This window comes from Phacochoerus africanus, chromosome 4 (assembly GCF_016906955.1).
Source record: "Phacochoerus africanus isolate WHEZ1 chromosome 4, ROS_Pafr_v1, whole genome shotgun sequence".
NCBI lineage: Eukaryota > Metazoa > Chordata > Mammalia > Artiodactyla > Suidae > Phacochoerus > Phacochoerus africanus.
The window spans coordinates 51,152,562-51,173,505 of NC_062547.1; the positions used below are offsets into that span (position 1 = coordinate 51,152,562).

The following is a 20,944-nucleotide window of genomic DNA, read 5'->3' on the forward strand; positions in this document are numbered from 1 at the left end:
TATCATACACAATGTCATATGTCTCACTTGCATTAGCGTACTTTACCCTCATAAGCGACACAAGTAGCCACATGATCATGAGAGATCATGTGGCTACTACCCCCCTCCAATGTGAAAAAGAGAAACTCACGCCCATGAGAAGCAGTGAGGACACGAACCCAGATCTTCTGGCCACACAGCGAGGACCCTCTCCCCATCACATGCAGCTTCCTCTCTCAACATAAACGCCCCTACTTCAAGCCTAAGCAGCACAAAGTTGCTGAAGGAACTGTCACGGCCCCTGCTTAACAGGCCCTGGGCTCAGCCCTCTCCCACACGCTGAACTCAGTGTGAGGCAACCTGGGTTCCAATTGACCAGCTCACCACCCGAAGCAGCCTGGCCCTTGGGTCTCTTGGTGATGAGAACACCTCGGATGAGTTAGAGCTGCCAGCAGCAGCAGTCCCGCTGCATGTGTTCTCATGACTTCAGAACCCCCTCTCTGGCTTATCACAGAGGAGAACTGTCATGGAACTTAGCTTGCTTTTTCCAGAGCTATTGCTTTTCCAAGCCTGGACTCTGAGGGATGAAAGGGATGCTATTAATAATTATACCAGGATGGGAGTTCCCATCATGGCTCAGTGGTTAACGAACCTGACTAGCATCCATGAGGATGCAGGTGCGATTCCTGGCCCCGCTCAGTGAGTTAAGGATCCAGCGCTGCCATGAGCTGTGGTGTAGGTCACAGATGTGGCCCGGATCCAGCATTGCTATGGCTGTGGCAAAGGCTGGTGGCTATAGCTCCAAATGGACTCCTAGCCTGGGAACCTCCCTATGCTGCGGTGTGGCCCTAAAAAGACAAAAAAGACAAAAAAGACAAAAAAAACAGAAAATTATACCAGGATGGCAGGGACGGCCCCAGATAAACCAGGACATATGGTTTCCCTACCCCCATCACATATCACCCCATTCGGTAAATGTCTACTTGGGAGTCTCGAGAGCAAGGTTTACCTTTGCATCCTTTGCAGAATGCCTAGCACACAGCAGGTGCTCGATAAACTGGTAGTGAATGCATAACAAACGTAACTTCCCCAACAGCCCACTGCCAGCCAGCAGCAGATCCAAGCTAGCAACACGGCCTCACTCCAGACTCCCAGGTCTTTACCCTCCCCCAATTCAGACTGGTTTTGGGTGGCTGGCCCCTTCACCCCCACAGGCTGGCCTCTGACCCTCTGCCAACCTGGCTGGCTCTGCGAGTTAAAGCAGCAAGTGTCCCCTGGCGTGTGGTACTCACAAGCTTCTCCCGCTCCAGCTCCGTGCTGAATCTGGCCTGAAGTTCCACTTGAGTCTGAAGGCGTTTCTTTTCTTCTTCTGCTGCCCGAGATGCTGCTTCTTCCAGTTTCTATCCAAAAACCCATCCAAAGAAAAGCAGGAAATGTTACAGAGGAAATGTGTCTGGAGAGAAATGATCACACCTTAAACATTATGGGGGAAACCAGACATTCTCAAGGTTCAATAAAGAGGGAATTAAAAACAGGCGGATCCATTGGAATTCCACTGCAACAATTTCCCCAGTCAACACGCGAAACAAACTGGGTAACTGAATGACTCCTAATAGGTCTGAACATTTTTCAGGGAAAATTTTAGTCATTTAGTACAGTTATTAAGTTACATTCACTTGCAAATCATTTGTAAGGTCGAATCTACTGCTTGAGCTGGTCCTAAACAATTCTGTCATCTTCCGATTACTCCTTAAAACTGTTCCCAGAGCTTGACTTTCCAAAGGGTGGCAAAACAACCGCTTAAAGTTTCTGGGAATTATCTGAACAAGAACATTTTTTGCAAGAAAATCAACTAGATCTCAGCAAGAACAGTAAAAGTCTGTGTCACCTGAGCCACACTGCAGCTCCATCTCTGCCCCTCCCACGTCAGTGAGAAGGAGGCGCCACCCCATGGCCACAGAACCAAGGACACAGGGCTCCCTCTCTCCTCAGTTCTCAGTCTAGGGCTATGGTATCTCGAGGAGGGTGCAGGCAGAAAAATGTTGCCTTCCATCAAGCCACCGGCCACTGTAGCTGCCCCAGTGGCACATGCATCCTGAGGGGAATTTAGGATGGAGAAAAAGAGGATACCAGCCCTAAGTAGTTAAGATGCATACCTAAGAAATAATCTTAATGAGCCCAGATCTGTATCTTCCCAAATACAGAAAAGCACTCAGATCATTAACTCGAAATATCTTCTATGTGATCAGCAGTAACTATTCTTTTTTCCCCAACCAAAACCTCCTATATATCCGGGCTCTCTCCTTACTTCTTTGGAACCAACCATTCCTGGGGGCTGAGGCTGTCTCCCAGACCAGAGTCCTCAGTAAGGTCCCCAAATAAATATAACCCTCAACTTTCACGTTGTGTATATATATTTTTTTTCCATTGACAAAACCAACAAACTAAACCACAGCCCAGCTAGAAGTTTTGACAGGGGAAACCAAGGGAAGGCAGCAAAGAAGAGGCCCCAAGTAGAAACAAGTCTCAAAGACAGTCCTCCAGGACTGCGGGTGGGCCAGAATTTAAATACTATTCTGTGGGGCAAGTTTAGGCTCCAGGGCATTGTCAAAAACAAAAGAGCAATCACTGCGCAATCACTGCAAGATGCACAGCAGGGTGTGATACCAACAAAGGCAGCCAGCTTAACCAAGAGGTCCCAGACAGAGCCCTGCTGCCATGCACAAAAATAAACTCAAACTGGATTAAAGACTGAAATCCAAGACCAGATACTATAAAACACCTAGAGGAAAACATAGGCAGGACACTCTTTGACATAAACCACAGAAACATTTTTTTGGCTTCATCTCTCAGAGTAAAGGCAATAAAAAATTAATAAATGAGGAGTGCCCTTTGTGGCTCAGTGGTTAACAAACCAGACTAGGAACCATAAGGATGTGGGTTTGATCCCTGGCCTTGCTCAGTGGGTTAAGGATCTGGCAGCGTTGCTGTGAGCTCTAGCTGATGCGGCTCGGATCCCGTGCTGTGGTGGCTGTGCCATAGACCAGCGGCTGGAGCTCTGATTTGACCCCTAGCCTGGGAACCTCCACATGCTTCAAGTGTGACCTGAAAAAAACAAAAAAATAAATAAATAAACAAATGGGACCTAATTAAACTTAAAAGCTTTTACACAGCAAAGAAAACCATTGACAAAATGAAAAGACAACCTACTGAATGAGAGAAAATATTTGCAAATGATACGACCAATAAGGGATTGAAGCCAACATTATACAAACAGCTCATGGAACTCAATATCAAAAAACCAAACCAAACCCTTGTACACAGTAAATTGATGAATGTAAGTTGGTGGGAATGTAAATTCGTGAAGCCACTTTGCAAAGCAGTATGGAAGTTTCTCGGAAAACGAAAAACAGAACTATCATATGAACCAGCAATTCCACTCCTGGATACATACCCAAGAAAAACAAAAATACTAATGCATTCCAATGTTCATAGCAGCATTATTTACAACTGCCACGATATGGAAGCAACCTAAGGTGTCTATCAACAGAAGACTGGATAATGAAGATAGGGTGTACACACACACACACACACACACACACACACACACACCAGAATACTACTTAATACACTGTATGATATCACTTTGATGTGGAATCTAAAACATACAACTAGTGAATATAACAGAAAAGAGGAAGGCTCACAGATATACTGAACAAACTCACAGTTACCAGTGGGGAGACAGAAGGAGGGGCAATATAGGGGTGATGGAGTGGGAAATAACAAATTACTGGATGTAAGATAGGCTTAGGGATGTACTGTACAACACAGGGAATATAGCCAATATTCTGTAATAACTGTAAATGGAGTGTAACCTTTAAAAACTGTACTTAAGAATATAAGAAAAACATGGAAACAACCTAAATGTCCATCAACAGATGATTGGATTAAGAAGTTGCAGCAACATGGATGGAACTAGAAACTCTCATACTAAGTGAAGTAAGTCAGAAAGAGAAAGACAAATACCATATGATATCGCTTATATCTGGAATCTAATATACAGCACAAATGAACCTTTCCATAGAAAAGAAAATCATGGACTTAGAGAACAGACTTGTGGTTGCCAAGGGAGAGGGGGAAGGAGTGGGATGGATTGGGAATTTGGGGTTAATAGACACAAACTACTGCTTTTGGAGTGAATAGGCAATGAGATCCTGCAGTATAGCACTGGGAACTGTATCTAATCCCTTATGATGGAGCATGATAATGTGAGAAAAAAGAATGTATACATGTATGTTTGACTGGGTCACCTTGCTATACAGTAGAAAATTGACAGAAAACTATACACTAGTGTTGGAAAAAATAAAAATCATTATAAAAATTTTAAAAAGGAAGAAAAAATCATTTTAAAATCATTATAAAATTAAAAGAAAAGACTATGCAAAAACAAAAACAAAAAGCCCTGCTGACACCTTGGCCATCCCACGGCATTGTGTACATGCCTGAGATTGGACTTCAGAGGACAGACAGAGGCTACATACCATGAGGAGAACAGACTTCCCTGAAAGAGCCCAGCCAAGTCACTAAACAAATGAGCAAATAATGACAACCCCTTTGGGGAGGGAAGGACGCTATGAGTCGCTACAATATACCATCTAAAATGTCCAGTTTTGGAGTTCCAGTTGTGGCACAGCGGAAATAAGTATAACTAGGAACCATGAGGTTGTGGGTTCGATCCCTGGCCTTGTTCAGTGGGTTAAAGATCCAGTGTTGCCGTGAGCCGAGGTGTAGGTCCCGGAGGTGGCTCGGATCTGGTGTTGGTATGGCTATGGTATAGGCCGGCAGCTACAGCTCCGATTAGACCTCTAGCCTAGGAACCTCCATATGCCTCGGGTGCAGCCCTAAAAAAAAAGACAAAAAAATTAAAATATCCAGTTTTCAGAGTTCCTGCAGTTGTCATAGCTGCGGCTCGTATTCATTCTCTGGCCCAGAAACTTCCATGTGCTAAGGGCATGGCCATAAAATTAAAAAAAAAAAAGTCCAGTTTTCAACAAGAACTTTTGAGATGTGCAAAGCAAAAGAAAAGTGACTCATACACAAGGGAAAAAAAGCAAGCAATATAAAATGCCTTTTTTGGAGGGCCGCGCCCATGGCATGAGGAAGTTCCCTGCACCACAGCAATAACCAGAGCTGCAGCAGTAGCAATGCTGAGTCCTTAACCCACTGAGCCACCAAGGAACTCCTAGAAACCGCCTTTGATGGGGCCCAGATGCTGAATTGAGTAAAGACTTCAAAGAAGTTATTATATGTTCAAAGAGCTTAAGAAACCATTCTTAAGGAAGGCATAGTTGACATGATGATATCCCATCAAACAGATGACACAGCAGTAAAAAAAAAAAAAAAAAACAAAACAAAACAAACACATTTTAAAACACACCAAATGGAAATTCTGGAGATAAAAAGTAATTGAAATGAAAAATTCACTAGAGGTCCTCACCCATACATTTGGGCTATAAGAATCAAAGACAGGAGTTTCTGTTGTGGCTCAACAAACCTGACTAGGATCCATGAGGATGAGGGTTAGATCCCTGGCCTCGCTCAGTGGGTTAAGGATCTGGTGCTGCCCTGTGTGGTGTAGGTCACAGACACAACTCGGATCCCTCGTTGCTGTGGCTGTGGTGTATGCCAGCAGGTGTAGCTCCGATTTGACCCCTAACTTGGGAACCTCCATATGCCACACCTGTGGCCCTTAAAAAAATAAAAAAATAAAAAAAACTAAAAAAGAATCAATCAAAGATAGAGTGGTAGAAATTATGTATTCTCAAGAACAGAGAAGAAAGTTCCCTCAGAAAAATGTGGGACACTGTTAAGGACACCAACATTCACGTAACAGGAGTATCTAAAGGAGAAGAAAGAGGGAAAAGAGTAGGAAAAATATTGGAAGAAATAACGACTGAATACTTTTCCAATTTGATTGAAAACATTACCCTACAAAACTGGCAGACAGGATCAGAACTGAGTTCAATTCCCTGACACCCGGCTAGTGTCTGGGGCACCCCCCCACAAACACACATGTTGGAATTGGTACTATGGCCAATTTATATACATAAACCATGAATCTTACTGTTTGTACTGTCTGTACTGATTTTTTTTTTTTTTTTTTTTTGCTATTTCTTTGGGCCGCTCCCACGGCATATAGAGGTTCCCAGGCTAGGGGTCAAATCGGAGCTGTAGCCCCCAGCCTAAGCCAGAGCCACAGCAACGCAGGATCCGAGCCGCGTCTGCGACCTATGCTATACCACAGCTCATGGCAACGCCAGATTGTTAACCCACTGAGCAAGGGCAGGGACCGAACCCGCAACCTCATGGTTCCTAGTCGGATTTGTTAACCACTGCGCCACGACGGGAACTCCCTGATTTTTTTTTTTTTAATTAAAAAGAAAGAAAGAGGAGTTCCTGTCATAGCTCAGTGGTTAATGAACCCGAGTACTATCCATGAGGATGCAGGATGGATCCCTGGCCTCCCTCGCTCAGTGGGTTAAGAATCTGGCAGTTGCTGTGAGCTGTGATGTAGGTTGCAGACTCGGCTCAGATCCCGAGTTGTTGTGGCTGTGGCTGTGGCGCAGGCCAGCACTACAGCTCTGATTCAACCCCTAGACTGGGAACCTCCATATGCTGCAGGTATAGCCCTAAAAACACAAAAGAAAGAAAGACAAAAAGGGGTACCAGAGCTTCTAAAACACTGGCAATAGTCTATTTAACCTGGATTAGACGTTTCAGGGGTCTTCACTTGATAATTATTTGTATATGCAATTTGTATATGTATATTTCATCCTCTCCTCTGTTATGACCTACTTCCTAATTTTTCAAAATCACAAAAGAAGGACACCAAGCCCAGCTCCCCATCCCACTCCTCTCCATAACACTTCTGCTGTATGCACAGTGGATGGAGGAGGCGTGTTTATCCCAGCCCATTAAGGGAGTTTTTAAAGAAAATGTAAGGCAGTGCAAAGAGGCAAGGTGAAAGAGGGGGGAGAGCACAAGACCTGGGAGATGTTTTTAGAAAGTAGGTGTGCTAGACAGGAACCACCGTTTCTAAGATTGTACATCCACATGGCTCCTAAGGCTGTAAAACTAGTAGAAAAATCTCTTTTTGGCCACACCTGTGGCATATAGAAGTTCCCAGGCCAGGGATCAAATCTGAGCCACAACTGCAACCTATGCTGCAGCTGTAGCAATGCAGATTCTTAACCCACTATGCCATGTCAGGGTTCAAACCCATGTTGTGGCAGAAATGCCAGATCCTTAACCCACTGTGTTACAGCAGGACCTTCAGAAAAAGCTTTATTTTCTGGAGGTCCTGCTGTGATCAGCAGTGTTGCAATTTCAGGGGCTGCAAAGGGAGAACCCCACCAGGAATGTGGGGTCTTAAACTATGAGGAATCCCCACATCCCAGGGCACAGGCGCTACACAGGAAGACATAAGAGCATACCTGAGCTTGTGGTTAGCAGGTGCACACTAATTCAAGGCAGACAGGCTCAACCTAAAGGTGCCCCACATAAAGACCATGCCCAGAACCATGACATACACAAGCAAGAACAAGATTTCCCAGTGAATGTCAACTATCCCACACACCCGGTGGTACCTGGCCTACTAGCCCTGAGATGGAAGAAGAAGCTGACCCAGAAAGTATCTCTGACTCCAAATAATAAGTAAAACCCATTATTTCTTCCTTCCTTTTTTTTTTTTTTTTTTGTCTTTTTAGAGCCGTGAGCAAGTCACCGAACCTCTTCTTTTGTTTTGTCTTATGTCTTTTAAGGGCCACAACCATGGCATATGGAAGTTTCCAGGCTAGGGGTGGAATCGGAGCTATAGCCTCTGGCCTATGCCACAGTCACAGCAACACCAGATCCGAGCCGCGTCTGCGACCTACACCACAGCTCACAGCAACGCCAGATCCTTAACCCACTGAGCAAGGCCAGGGATCGAGCCTGCATTCTCATGGATGTTAGTTCCTGCTGAGCCACGACAGGAACTCCAAAACCCACAATTCCAACACTAAGGGTCTTCCAAGATCCTCATGAGTCAAGATGGGAGCTAAGGGGGAAAACTGAAAAAAGCAATCAATCCTGTCCAGTTCACCAAAAGGGATCTTGACATCCTGAGGGGATTATAACTCCTCGTCTTTCTCTGACAAAATTCATATACTGTCTTTTCTGATCAATGAAAGGCTGCCCTGAGACCCTCATACTCTCAAGGGCTGAGAAACCAGTGCGTCCCAATAGTGGTCTAGATACACTTCCTGCGAGCACAGTTTACTCAAAACATCTCCCTACCGCTGTATTAACTAGTCTTGGCAGAACCAAAGCTGGTAGATAAGGCAGCTGTGGCTCCAGCAGTGAAGTGAGAGCCCGGCTGAGGTCCACCCCTACCTTCCTCACTGCCTCCAATTCCTGCTGCTTGTTTTCGTTTGCCACCTGGAGCTCCTTCATTTGTCGCTCCAGCTCCTCCTGCTCAGCCAGCAGCTTCTTCCGGAGTTCTTTTCGACGCTGGCGGGCTTCTTTGTGTGGTGGGGGGCTGCCCAGCTTCAGCAGCTGGATGGTAGACTGGATGGCTGTGAAAGATGTAGAAGAAAAAAGAGGAGGACCCCTTAGTCTCTGTAAGCCTAACAATAAACGGCATAGTGGGAAGAAAATCAAAGCCCCAGGATAGATTCTGATCTAGCCACTGAGCAGTGGTATGGCTGTGAGCAAGTCACAGAACCTCTTTTTTTTTTTTTTTTTTTGGCATATGTCTTTTTAGGGCCGCAACCGTGGCAGATGGAGGTTCCCAGGCTAGGGGTTGAATCAGAACTGTAGCTCAGGCCTACACCACAGCCACAGCAACTCAGGATCCGAGCTGCGTCTGTGACCTACACCACAGCTCATGACAATGCCAGGTCCTTAACCCACTGAGCAAGGCCAGGGATCCAACCCGCATCCTCAAGGATCCTAGTCAGGATCATTAAGCACTGAGCCATGACGGGAACTCCCAAGTCACAGAACTTCTTAACAGAATTGGCTTCTCATCTCTAAAATCAGAGAGATCATCTCTGAGGTCCCTCGTGGCTCCAGGGTTTCATAACTGCCTGTCTGTGCTTAAACCGTTGTTTGATTTGAGAAAATCTGACATACATGTGAGGAACTTAAAACAATACTTTCAACTCCCTTCTCTCAACTTCCCAAAAGGCCAAATAAGAACAAGACGTAGAAAGGACTAGGATTCAGAGTTCCTGGTATCTGATTTGCTACCTGTTGTGTTTACCTGCTTCTCTTCAAAGCCTTATGAAACCATCTGCCTCTACACTCCCTCCTTGAGGTGATAATGATACCTGCAGTTACCATTAGCACTTGCTATCGCCATTCTTCTCCTATCCCCCAGTACTGGGCTCCCCATTCCACAACTAACGCTAAAAATTTCTTGTGTATCTTTCCTGAGATATTTAAGGGCTATACAAAAATGTATACATACACACACACCCCCCCTTTATATGCATTATTTAATTTCTAATGGCCACACCTGTGGCATATGGAAATTCCCGGGCTAGAGGCTGAATCAGAGTTGCAGCTGAGGGCTACACCACAGCCAGGCAACACTGGATCTGAACCACATCTGCAACCTATGCTGCAGCTTGCTGCAACACCGGATCCTTAACCTACTGAGCGAGGCCAGGGATGGCACCCACATCCTCACGGATACTATGCCAGGTTCCTAACTCAGTGAGCCACACTGGGATCTCCTGCATTATCTAATCCTCATACAAAGTCTGATTTCTTTCCTGCTTGTTTCAATTTCTTTTTTTTTTTTTCTTTCCAGTTGTGCCTGAGGCATGCAGAAGGTCCCAAGCCAGGGATCAAATCCGTGCCACAGCAGTGACCCAAGCTGCAGCAGTGACAACACTGGATCCTTAACCTGCTGAGCCACCAAGAAACCCTTCAATTATTTATTTATTTATTTATTATTATTTTTTGTCTTTTTTGCTATTTCTTTGGGCCGCTCTCGCGGCACATGGAGGTTCCCGGGCTAGGGGTCGAATCGGAGCTATAGCCACCAGCCTACGCCAGAGGCACAGCAACGCTGGATCTGAGCCGCGTCTGCAACCTACACCACAGCTCACGGCAACGCTGGATCCTTAACCCACTGAGCAAGGACAGGGACCGAACCTGCAACCTCATGGTTCCTAGTCGGATTCGCTAACCACTGCGCCATGATGGGAACTCCCCTTCAATTATTTAAATAGGGAATAATTTCACACTCTGAATTCAAATTTAAAAACTTGAAGGGACATAGATGAAGTCTCCATTCTACTATCCCCAAGGACTGAACTCCCCACTCCACAACTAATGCTAAAAATTTCTTGTGTATCTTTCCTGAGGTATTTAAAGGCTATATAAATAAACATATGCATATGCCCTCCACCTTCTGTGGACACATATGTTGGCATAACACACCCTCAGACCTTTGCTTTGCCCACTTACTTTATCTTGGAGAGCTGTCCATATCAGCACATACAGCACTAGACATAAAGTACTATGCCTTTCTCCACTGTGTAGCTGTACGAGAAACTGTTCAACCACTCCCCAATTAAGGGACATTTAAGTTATTTGCACTCTATTACAAACATTTTTGCAATGCTGTGTCATTTTTTAAAGATATGCAAGCATATCTTCATTGTCGAATTACTAACCTTCACAACAACCCTAAGAGGTAGCTCCTGTTATTAGCCCCATTCCACAGAGGAGGAAGGCTGCCACAGAAGTCCCAACTCACCCACAGCAACACAGAAAAGAGGATTCAGAACCAGGTAGATTTGCCTTAAACTCTGAAACCACATCAAAATGACCACAATTTTTCAATAGAACAATTTTATCTATGTTCAAGAATATAATATTCAGACTCCCCTTCCATGATGAAAAAAGAAAACCACAAATGCAAAGTTTCATTCTTCTCTAATTTTGGAGTGGTACTTTAGTTTAAAAATCATGAAATCAGGAGTTCCCGTCGTGGCGCAGTGGTTAACGAATCCGACTAGGAACCATGAGGTTGCAGGTTTGATCCCTGGCCTTGCTCAGTGGGTTAACGATCCAGCATTGCCGTGAGCTGTGGTGTAGGTTGCAGACGCGGCTCAGATCCAGCGTTGCTGTGACTCTGGCATAGGCCGGTGGCTGCAGCTCCAATTCAACCCCTAGCCTGGGAACCTCCATATGCCGCGGGAGCGGCCCAAGAAATAGCTAAAAAGACAAAAATAATAATAATAATAATAAAAATAAAAATCATGAAATCAAAAGAGTTTATGTTGATTTGGTTCAATTATTTGAAAAAAAAATTGTTCAATTATTTGAAATAAAAGTTTAGGTAAAAGTTGAATTATTTGAAACTAGTGATTTCTTTTGAAAGCAACAGATCTTGAAAAGTACTTGAAGTAGGTCAAAAGCTACTGCATAATTCCTCTTTTGTTTTACATAATTACTAAATACTCAAAAGGGCCATTTTAAAATTCTTTATGGTCTTTAAAAGGGCAAATTCCGGGAGTTCCCGTCGTGGCGCAGTGGTTAACCAATACGACTAGGAACCATGAGGTTCCGGGTTTGATCCCCTGCCTTGCTCAGCAGGTTAACGATCCGGCGTTGCCGTGAGCTGTGGTATAGGTTGCAGACTCGGCTCGGATCCAGCGTTGCTGTGGCTGTGGTGTAGGCCGGTGGCTGCAGCTCCGATTAGACCCCTAGCCTAGGAACCTCCATATGCCGCGGGAACAGCACTAGAAAAGGCAAAAAAAGACAAAAAAAAGGGCAAATTCCATATTCTTTAAATAGTAAGAGTAAATAAAACCTAAAATGTCCATTTTATAACTTCTCCACAAGTTCATTAGACAAACGATATCGACGAAAAATTTGAGAACTCCTCTCAATTTTTTTTTTTTTTAGCTACTACGTTTCACATAGAAATAACTATAGACAATGAGGAAACAATGCCACATATCTTTAATGAGATTCAAAACCAAGTCAGAGCTCTCAAGTTATATCATGACAAATAATAAAAATTACCTTACCCTGAATCCACTCTTGCTTTTTCTTCTTATCCGAAGCACTGATTTCGAAGGTCTTATCAAGACATTTTATGAGAAAAAGGCACTTCTTTCCATCTCTGTCAGGCAAGGACTAAAATAGAAAGCAAGATGAGTCTTTAGAATTTTTTTCAGGAGTTCCCATAGTGGCTCAGCAGTTAATGAACCCGACTAGTATCCATGAGGACGTGGGTTGGATCCCTGGCTTTGCTCAGTGGATTAAGCATCTGGCGATGCCATGAGCTGTAGTGTAGGTTGCACATGCGGCTCAGATCCCCGCGTTGCTGTGGCTGTGGTGTAGGCTGGCAGCGGTAGCTCTGATTCGATCCCTAGCCTGGGAACTTCCATATGCTTCAAGTGCAGTGCTAAAAAGACCAAAAAAAAAAAAAAAATATATATATATATATATATTAGATTAATTTCAGTCTTGATTATTTACACAAGAAGCACCTAGAAAGGAGTTATTACTGATTTACTACTGCTGCCCCCAGTACATTATTTATAATAAAAATGTCCCCTGGTTAGTATATTACATCTAGACTGGGAGAATCAGCAACACCTGATGGGCCAGGCTTTGGGCCTTCCTGAGTGCAACAACCTTCGTACCTGAGCACACCTCTTACAAGAACCCTGGAGGATACACCCATGTACCTGTCACAGTAGGTACTGACTCCCATGAGAAATGAGGCTTCTAACCCAGGGTGATTCCCACACCTTCCAGATGCATCTCTCCTATCCTTGCACCAGGGCTCCCATGCCATATCCTTATAAGCAGACTGGTACGGCTTACGGTAATCTTGTATGAGTCTCCATGTTTAGCTGAATCTAAGAAGACCCCTGACTGGGCACTGCACACCCTATGACGTTAATACAGAACCACTTCATCCACCAAAATATCTTATCATTTATGAATGGGATCTTAGGTATTTCAAATGTTTTTCAACAAATACAGATGTGGTCATAGATCAGACATAAATTAAAAACTCGGAGTTCCCTTGTGCAGGAGGTTAAGGATCCAGTGTTGTCACTGCAGCAGCTTGGGTTGCTGCTACGGGCGAGGGTTCAATCCCTGGCCCAGGAACTTCCATAAGCCATGGCAGGGCCAAATAAATAAACAAAAATAAAAATTCTAAACTTTATGTTCTTGAGGACTTCACTTCTTTACAGAATTAGCCCCTGCGAATAAAGTATCCTAAAGTCACTCTAACCATTCGAAGGCAACGCTCACATCTTCTTTTATTCTATTTTACACTCAAAAATGGTCCAGATTTTCTGGCATATTCATGATTTCAAATACTGTCTTACTAAAATTTTTCTTTCTTTCTTTCTTTCTTTTTTTTGCTTTTTAGGGCCATACCTGCGGCATATGGAGGTTCCCGGGCTAGGGGTCTAATTAGGGGTCACATCTGCAGCAACACAGGAACCAAGCCACGTCTGCAACCTACACCACAGCTCAAGGCAACACCAGATCCTTAATCCACTGAGTGAGGCCAGGGATCAAACCTGAAACCTCATGGTTCTTAGATTCGTTTCCGCTGCACCACAACGGGAACTCCTGAAATTTTTTTCTTTACTTCCTTTTTTATGACTCCATTTATTCAATAAATGATTCCTTAAATGTACAAATAAATGAGATTAATCACTATACCTTGTCCTCAAGTATAGGACAAAAAAATAAATTCACATTAGAAAAAAAGTTTTTGTCAGGTATCTTTAAGTTTTGGTTCAGAAATTATAGCAACCGTAAGCATATATTATTTTGGAAATGCAAATTTTAAGATTACTTTTAAGGCTCTAGCGTCTAGAAGAAGGAAGATAAACTACTTGAACAGCAGGGGGCAGCACTGGACAGAGGTAACAGTTGACTCACCTCCACACAGCAGTTCTCATCCAAGAGAATGTCTCCCTTCTTATCTTTCAGATCCTCACTCACATAGTAAGAAATTATGTTGGGTTTTAGTACAAACCAGCGTTCGGTCCAGTTTTTCCGTCTATGGCCTTTTTTCATCATGTAACCCTATGAAAGATTAAATCTGATATGAATGCCTGTCCTTTTATTTATAAGAGCTAATACCTCTTCCTTGATATTCTTGCCTACTCCATGATCTGATGTAGGGTCACCAATACATGAATATCAATGGTTCTTACCCTTTGCAGATCATAAACCCTTTGAGGAGCTATGAAGGCAGGGCACTGCACTCAAATTCATGCAAGCACATGCAGAGGCAAACTACTGCATTTGGAGTGGATAAGCAATGAGGTTCTGCTGTATAGCACAGGGAAATGTATCTAGTCACTTGTGATGGAGCATGATGGAGGATAATGTGAGAAAAAGAATATGTGTGTGTATATACATACACACATATATATGACTCGGTCACTTTATTGTATAGCTGAAATTGGCAGGGCATTATAAATCAACTTATAATGAAAAAATAAAAATCTTTAAAGAAAAAAAAAGTTTACAGGAGTTCCCGTCGTGGCTTAGCAGAAACGAATCCAACTAGGAACCATGAGGTCTCGGGTTCAATTCCTGGCCTCGCTCAGTGGGTAAAGGATCCGGCATTGTGTGAGCTGTGGTATAAGTCATAGACTTGGCTAGATCCTGCATTGCTGTGGCTCTGGCGTAGGCTGGCAGCAACAGCTCCGATTAGACCCCTAGCCTGGAAACCTCCATATGCTTCAGGTGCAGCCCTAAAAAGACAAAAAGACCAAAAAAAAAAGAAAAGAAAAGAAAAGAAAGAAAAAAGACAAAAAAAGGTTTACAGAGACTTTTCGACACTCTGAGATAGCCACTCCCCACTTCCCCACCAAAAGCTATACAAAGATAAGAGACTCAGGACTCCGAACATTAATAGCACTGTGAGGGTTTTTTAATTCCTTATCATTTAGGGATACCTACTGGAATATTTATAGATAAAATAAAATGCCTGGGATTTGTTCCAAGATAATAACAGGAGGCAAAAGTAGGTGGGGAGGATTAACTGGGTGTGGCAAAAAACCTCCAAAAAAAAAAAAATGCAACTTTACTATATAAAGGTATTTTTTCCCAAAAGTAAAGGGTACTTTTCTGATTTTACAAAAATAATATATAGCAGTTCCCGTTGTGACTCAGCAGAAACGAATTTGACTAGCAACCATGAGGATGCAGGTTTGATCCTTGGCCTCACTCAGTGGGTTAAGGATCCAGTGTTGCTGTGACCTGTGGTGTAGGCTGCAGACATGACTTGGATCCCACGTTGCTGTGGCTGTGGTATAGGCCAGCAATTATAGCTTCGATTCGACCCCTAGCCTGGGAACCTCCATATGCCACAGAGGTGGCCCTAAAAAGATGAAATAATAATAATAATAAATAAATAAAAATAATATATAATAATTATAACACAATAATACTTTGGCACTCATCCTCTGGGCAGCACTATACACAAGTCACTCCATAAAAGGGGCCACAAGACACTTCCTGCTCCATCTGTTTTTTTCACTCAACAACAACACACTATGGGATCTTTAAGGTGAATGAGTATGGATATACACATGAAATCAAAGTACTTTTAGAAATGCGATCATTTAAGCAGGTCTTTCAAAAGACGAACTTCTCAAAGTTAACTGTACTTGAAAACGGCATTAGTGATTCTTCACAAAGAGAGCCTAACACAAGACAAGGAAAATAAGAAGCTTTATTCCTGTCCTAAATCAGTATAAAAGCATAAGTGACTTATACTCATCTTTGTGATGAAAAATTTGTTTTATTTCAAACATGTCAAAGTCGAAAGGTGAGGAGAAACGGTGTTACAGGACTCTTACCTGTTTCAAAACGTCTAATATAAGCTCATTAAAAACTTCATTAATTGCCATGGACACCGTCTGCCGATCCATGCCTTTGCTAAACTGTCCATTTCCAATGAGCTCAATCAGTTCCCATGCAGAAAGGCCATCTTTACTGTCATCAAAGTTGATTTTATAATGTTCAAATTGTTCTTGTTGCCAACCTCCTCCCATAGCTTCTGTAAGTTTCTTAAGCAGGTATTCAATCTATATAAAGATTAAAAAAGTATTATTTCCTAGCCAAAAAAATTGTTTTAACTTAGGTATGTATCTTTATTATTTATACTGATATGGTGAATTCAGGAAATATTCTTTTATAATTCCAAAATATGTGTCTTTAAAGAATGATGATACTACCAGGGAGAAGGATATGGAAAAAATGCCACTGATTTCTGTATTAACCTCAAGTAAAGGAATTTTTAAAAAGGAGGACCCCTTTAACAGTACCATGTATTGGTATATAGAACTAAAGCAAACCACACACATACACTATCATACATAAACTGATGTGATCTGATTACCCTCTGCTGAATTTCAACTTATCAGAATATTACTTTTACTGAACCAATATTTGTCTTTTGTGTTTTTAGAGCCACACCGCGGTATATGGAAGTTCCCAGGCTAGGGGTCAAATCAGAGCTGTAGCTGTCGGCCTACACCACATCCACAGCAATGCTCAATCTGAGCTGTATTTGCAATCTACACTACAGCTCATGGCAACACTGGATCTTTAACCCACTGAACAAGGCCAGGATTGAACCCTTGTCCTCATGGATACTAGTCGGGTTCATTAACCACTGAGCCACAAAAGGAACTCCCCTGAACCAATATTAACACACTAAAATAAATAAGCATCTCAAAGCAGTATGTACAAGTTAGTCCTCAAATTACAACTTTTTGAAATTCATGTTGCTTCTTCCCACTAGAACACCGACAATGTTGTAAAGAAGGAGGAATTACTAGCCTGGGTTGGAAAGGCTTATTAAATCCCGAAACACACAGCTGTGTACAGTAAAATAGTAGAAAATACTGCTATTGAGGAGTTCCCATCGTGGTGCAGTGGTTAACAAATCCGACTAGGAACCATGAGGTTGCGGGTTCGATCCCTGGCCTTGCTCAGTGGGTTAAGGATCCAGCGTTGCCGTGAGCTGTGGTGTGGGTCACAGATGCGGCTCAGATCCTGCGTTGCTGTGGCTGTGGTGTAGGCCGGTGGCTACAGCTCTGATTAGACCCCTAGCCTGGGAACCTCCATATGCCGTGGGAGTGGCTCAAGAAAAGGCAAAAAGACCAAAAAAAAAAGACAAAAAAAAGAGAAAATACTGCTATTGAAATAATAATAGAGAAAACAGTGAGGCAATAATACTGAAAAGAACTAATTTTCTGAAAAGCCTGGGGTAGTCTACATTGTTCTCTCAAACTCAACATGTCCAAAATTGAAAAAATCATCTCTACCTTCCAAATGGCTTGTCCTATTATTGATTTCAATTGGGAGTAACATGATTCATCCATGCCAGGATCCTTTTCCCCAATCCCTTAAATCAAATCAGTGACAAAAAGCCTCCTGTTTTGACTTCCCCTTCATAAACCCCGCCCTGGTTCCCTACCGCCTAAGGGGCACAGGTCAAGCTTCTGTGTCCTCTGGTCCCTGATGGGCATCCCCTGCCTACTACGTCTAGCATGTTTCTGGCCAAGTTCCACTGTAGATTTCACATTCCCATACCACCATTACCACAGATCCCAAGCATGCTCTGTAAGGGGCTGGCTAGAAAACAGTTAAGCCTGAGGAGTTCCTGTTGTGGCGCAGTGGAAGTGAACCTGAATAGTATCCATGAGGATGCTGGTTTGATCCTTGGCCTTGCTCTCAGTGGGTTAAGGATCTGGTGTTGCTGTGAGCTGTGGTGTAGGTCTCAGATGTGGCTCAGATCCCACATTGCTGTGGCTGTGACGTAGGTCAGCAGCTGCAGCTCAGATTCGACCCCTAGCCTGGGAACTTCCATATGCCGCAGGTGCAGCCCCCCAAAAAAAACAAAAGAAAGAAAGAAAAGAAAATAGTTAAGCCTGTGTGCATCGCTGGTACATGTTCTTCATTTAGGGGTGTTGTTTGTTTGTTTGTTTTAACAACCCTTTAAATGTGTAAGAACTATTCTTAACATGTGGGCTATCGAGAAACAGGCTATGGGCTGCATTCAGCCAGCAAGCTGTAGTTCGCCAATACCTGCTACAGATTAAAGTACTTTACCCATTTAACACACTTTCTTATGTTTCTGTGCCTTTCCCCAAGCTGTCCTGAATGTCTAGATTACCTTTCCCCATTTCTCTACCTGACTAACTGGTTTTTGTTCAAATCCTACATCATCTAGAATATTCCCCCTCAAAGTGGTCCAAAATGTGGAACAGCAGCATTAGCATCACCTGGAAGGCTGTTGGAAATGAAGGATTTCACACTCCCCCAAAGACCCCAAAATGAGAATCTGCATTTTAACAGGAATCCCACGTATTTCCAGATGCACATTTAAGTTGCAGAAGCTCTGTTCTGGTAAAACTGCTCTGACCTAGGTCAGGTGTTCCTTTTCTATGTCACTGCACTCAGCATACTGTATCAAAGTTACTGCTACACTTACATACTGGCCGCTGGCTAATTTTTCCGAATTCCTTTATAGGAGGGATGATGTCCCATTCATTTCTGAATCTCCAGAACTCAGCATTGTACAGAGAATGCAGTGGAGCTCAATTAATGAAACAGAAATAAACTAAGCTAAGCCTCAGTTTTCTCATCTATCAAATGAGCATAACACTCATATAGAACTACTATGGGAATAAAATAGGACAAATACTGAACATTGTGCACAATGTCTGGCCTACTAGGTACTCCATCAATGTTACTTCTTTCTTTCTGGACATTTAAAAGGAGTTCACTCTGTGACAGTGGGCTAAGAATCTGACTACAGTGGTTTGGGTTGCTGTGGAGGTGAGGGTTCAATCACTGGCCCGGTGTGGTGGGTTGAAGGATCCAGCATTGCTGCAGCTGTGGCGTAGGTAGCAGATGCTGCTCAGATCCAGTGTTGCCATGGCTGTGGCGAAGACCTCAGCTGCAGCTCCGATTCAGCCCCTACCCCGGGAACTTCCATATGCTACAGGTACAGCCATAAGAAGAAAAAAGAAAGAAAGGGAAGAGGGGAGAATGGGACAGAAAAGAGAAGACGGTAAAAAAGAAACAGAGAAAAAAGAAAGTCAGTTACATAAATGACCAAAGCAAAACACCTTAGAGGGAGTTCCATCGTGGCGCAGTGGTTAACGAATCCGACTAGGAACCATGAGGTTGCGGGTTTGGTCCCTGCCCTTGCTCAGCAGGTTAACGATCCGGCGTTGCCGCGAGCTGTGGTGTAGGTTGCAGATGCGGCTCGGATCCCGTGTTGCTGTGGCTCTGGCGTAGGCCGGTGGCTACAGCTCCGATTCGACCCCTAGCCTGGGAACCTCCATATGCCGTGGGAGTGGCCCAAGAAATAGCAACAACAACAACAAAAGACAAAACAAACAAACAAACAAACAAAAAAACACCTTAGAGGCATTATGATGCACAGAAGTTCAGTCTCGCAAGGGCCAAAAAGAAGGCCCATGCTGCCTGATCAATAACCTGGAATAAAGGTTGTATAGGCACTACTAGAAGTTTTAGTAGTGAGATCAGGGGTGTGACCGCATGGAAGGACAGGATGACAACAAGTAGGCGTGACAAGCTGTTGCATTCAACCGACCATTAGCAGTAGTTCAAGTCAGGAAATAGCTTTGACTTTTCCTCACCCACCCCTGGGAATGAACTCAGGCCCCTCACACTCAGAGCTTCAATTCCTCGTGGTTTTTCACAAAGTTTCCTGGTAGAAGCAAGCTCAGCTATAGAGGCAGCTTCCCAGGCTCATCCTGAACCTTCTGAAGGTGCTCTCCCCAACCCTTCAGAATCTACCACCAGCACCCAGCATCTGCTCAGCATTCCCAAGGACTGCTGAGCAACTAATCGAGATTCACTTCCTGTTGACTTCAAACACAATCATATACTTATCATAACCAAATAACTTAAGGACCTCTTAGTTCATTCTCTTGGGCCAAGGGGAGACAAACATTCCCATTCTCAACTATTGGAGTATACTAAATAATAAACCACGTGCTGCTGTGTTGGTCTGAGTGGGCTGCATCAATTCTAAGAGCTCATTCAGTTTCAGGAAGCAGCTTACTTCCTCCTTCCAAGGCTAGTTGAACCAAAAATAACAAAGAATAAACTTTGGAGCTGCATGTGGTTTTTCAGCCTCTGGCTCCAAAATTAACTTGTTAAAAGTTCTTTCCCTGTAATGATGAAAGAAGGCCTTTAATGACTAATAACAGTTTGGACTTTATTATACTAAAGATCGCCTAAAACTATTTCAGGTTTTGATATTTAATTGCATAAAGGCAATTCTTCCAAATAAGCAACAGTCACATCCTGTTTTGTTCTTGGCACTGTAGGAAATGTATACTCATGTAAAAACTACACTTCACAGACACGCATTTTCAGGAATATCATTTGACAAAAATTACATAACCATCTCAAATGGTGACATGCTATTTCTTGACATTTGTATAGGAAGTCACTTTATTTATTCATTATTTTTGATACTACTTTCTAGGTGGTGGGAAACTGAATCAAAAGCAAACTTATTTATACCACCTATGTTATTCACATAACTACCACCTATATCTTCCATAGTATTAATTAAAGTTGGAGGATAAAGTCTGAAGTAATGAAAAAAATTAATAAAAATTTATAAAAGAGAAGCACTTTGGACTTAAAATGCAAATGATTATTATGATAAATGACTGAAAACCTAAAAATTGCTTTAAATTAACAAAACCTAAAAATTTTTAGTAATAGGACAAAACAAACTCATGTCAAGTTGAGACATACTTCAAAATTTATTTTTAAATGTATCTGTTTTCATACCAACTTTCATTAAAATCTGTAAGTCTAAAACTAGTTCAAAATACCGTTTTTTTTTTAAATGCTATTA

At 42.9% G+C, this 20,944-nt stretch overlaps 1 protein-coding gene across 4 annotated transcripts in view; it reads right to left on the minus strand.

Moving 5' to 3' along the window:
- SWAP70 (switching B cell complex subunit SWAP70) overlaps nucleotides 1-20,944 on the minus strand; it is a 135,012-nt gene that overhangs the window by 10,665 nt on the left and 103,403 nt on the right. For all 4 annotated transcript variants that reach the window (XM_047776315.1, XM_047776313.1, XM_047776314.1 and 1 more), the window contains 5 exons: nucleotides 15,888-16,115; nucleotides 13,954-14,100; nucleotides 12,069-12,177; nucleotides 8,413-8,594; nucleotides 1,272-1,379 (listed from right to left, as the gene is read on the minus strand). In XM_047776315.1, coding sequence (XP_047632271.1) covers nucleotides 1,272-1,379; nucleotides 8,413-8,594; nucleotides 12,069-12,177; nucleotides 13,954-14,100; nucleotides 15,888-16,115 — 774 coding nt within the window. The remainder of the gene's footprint in view (nucleotides 1-1,271; nucleotides 1,380-8,412; nucleotides 8,595-12,068; nucleotides 12,178-13,953; nucleotides 14,101-15,887; nucleotides 16,116-20,944) is intronic.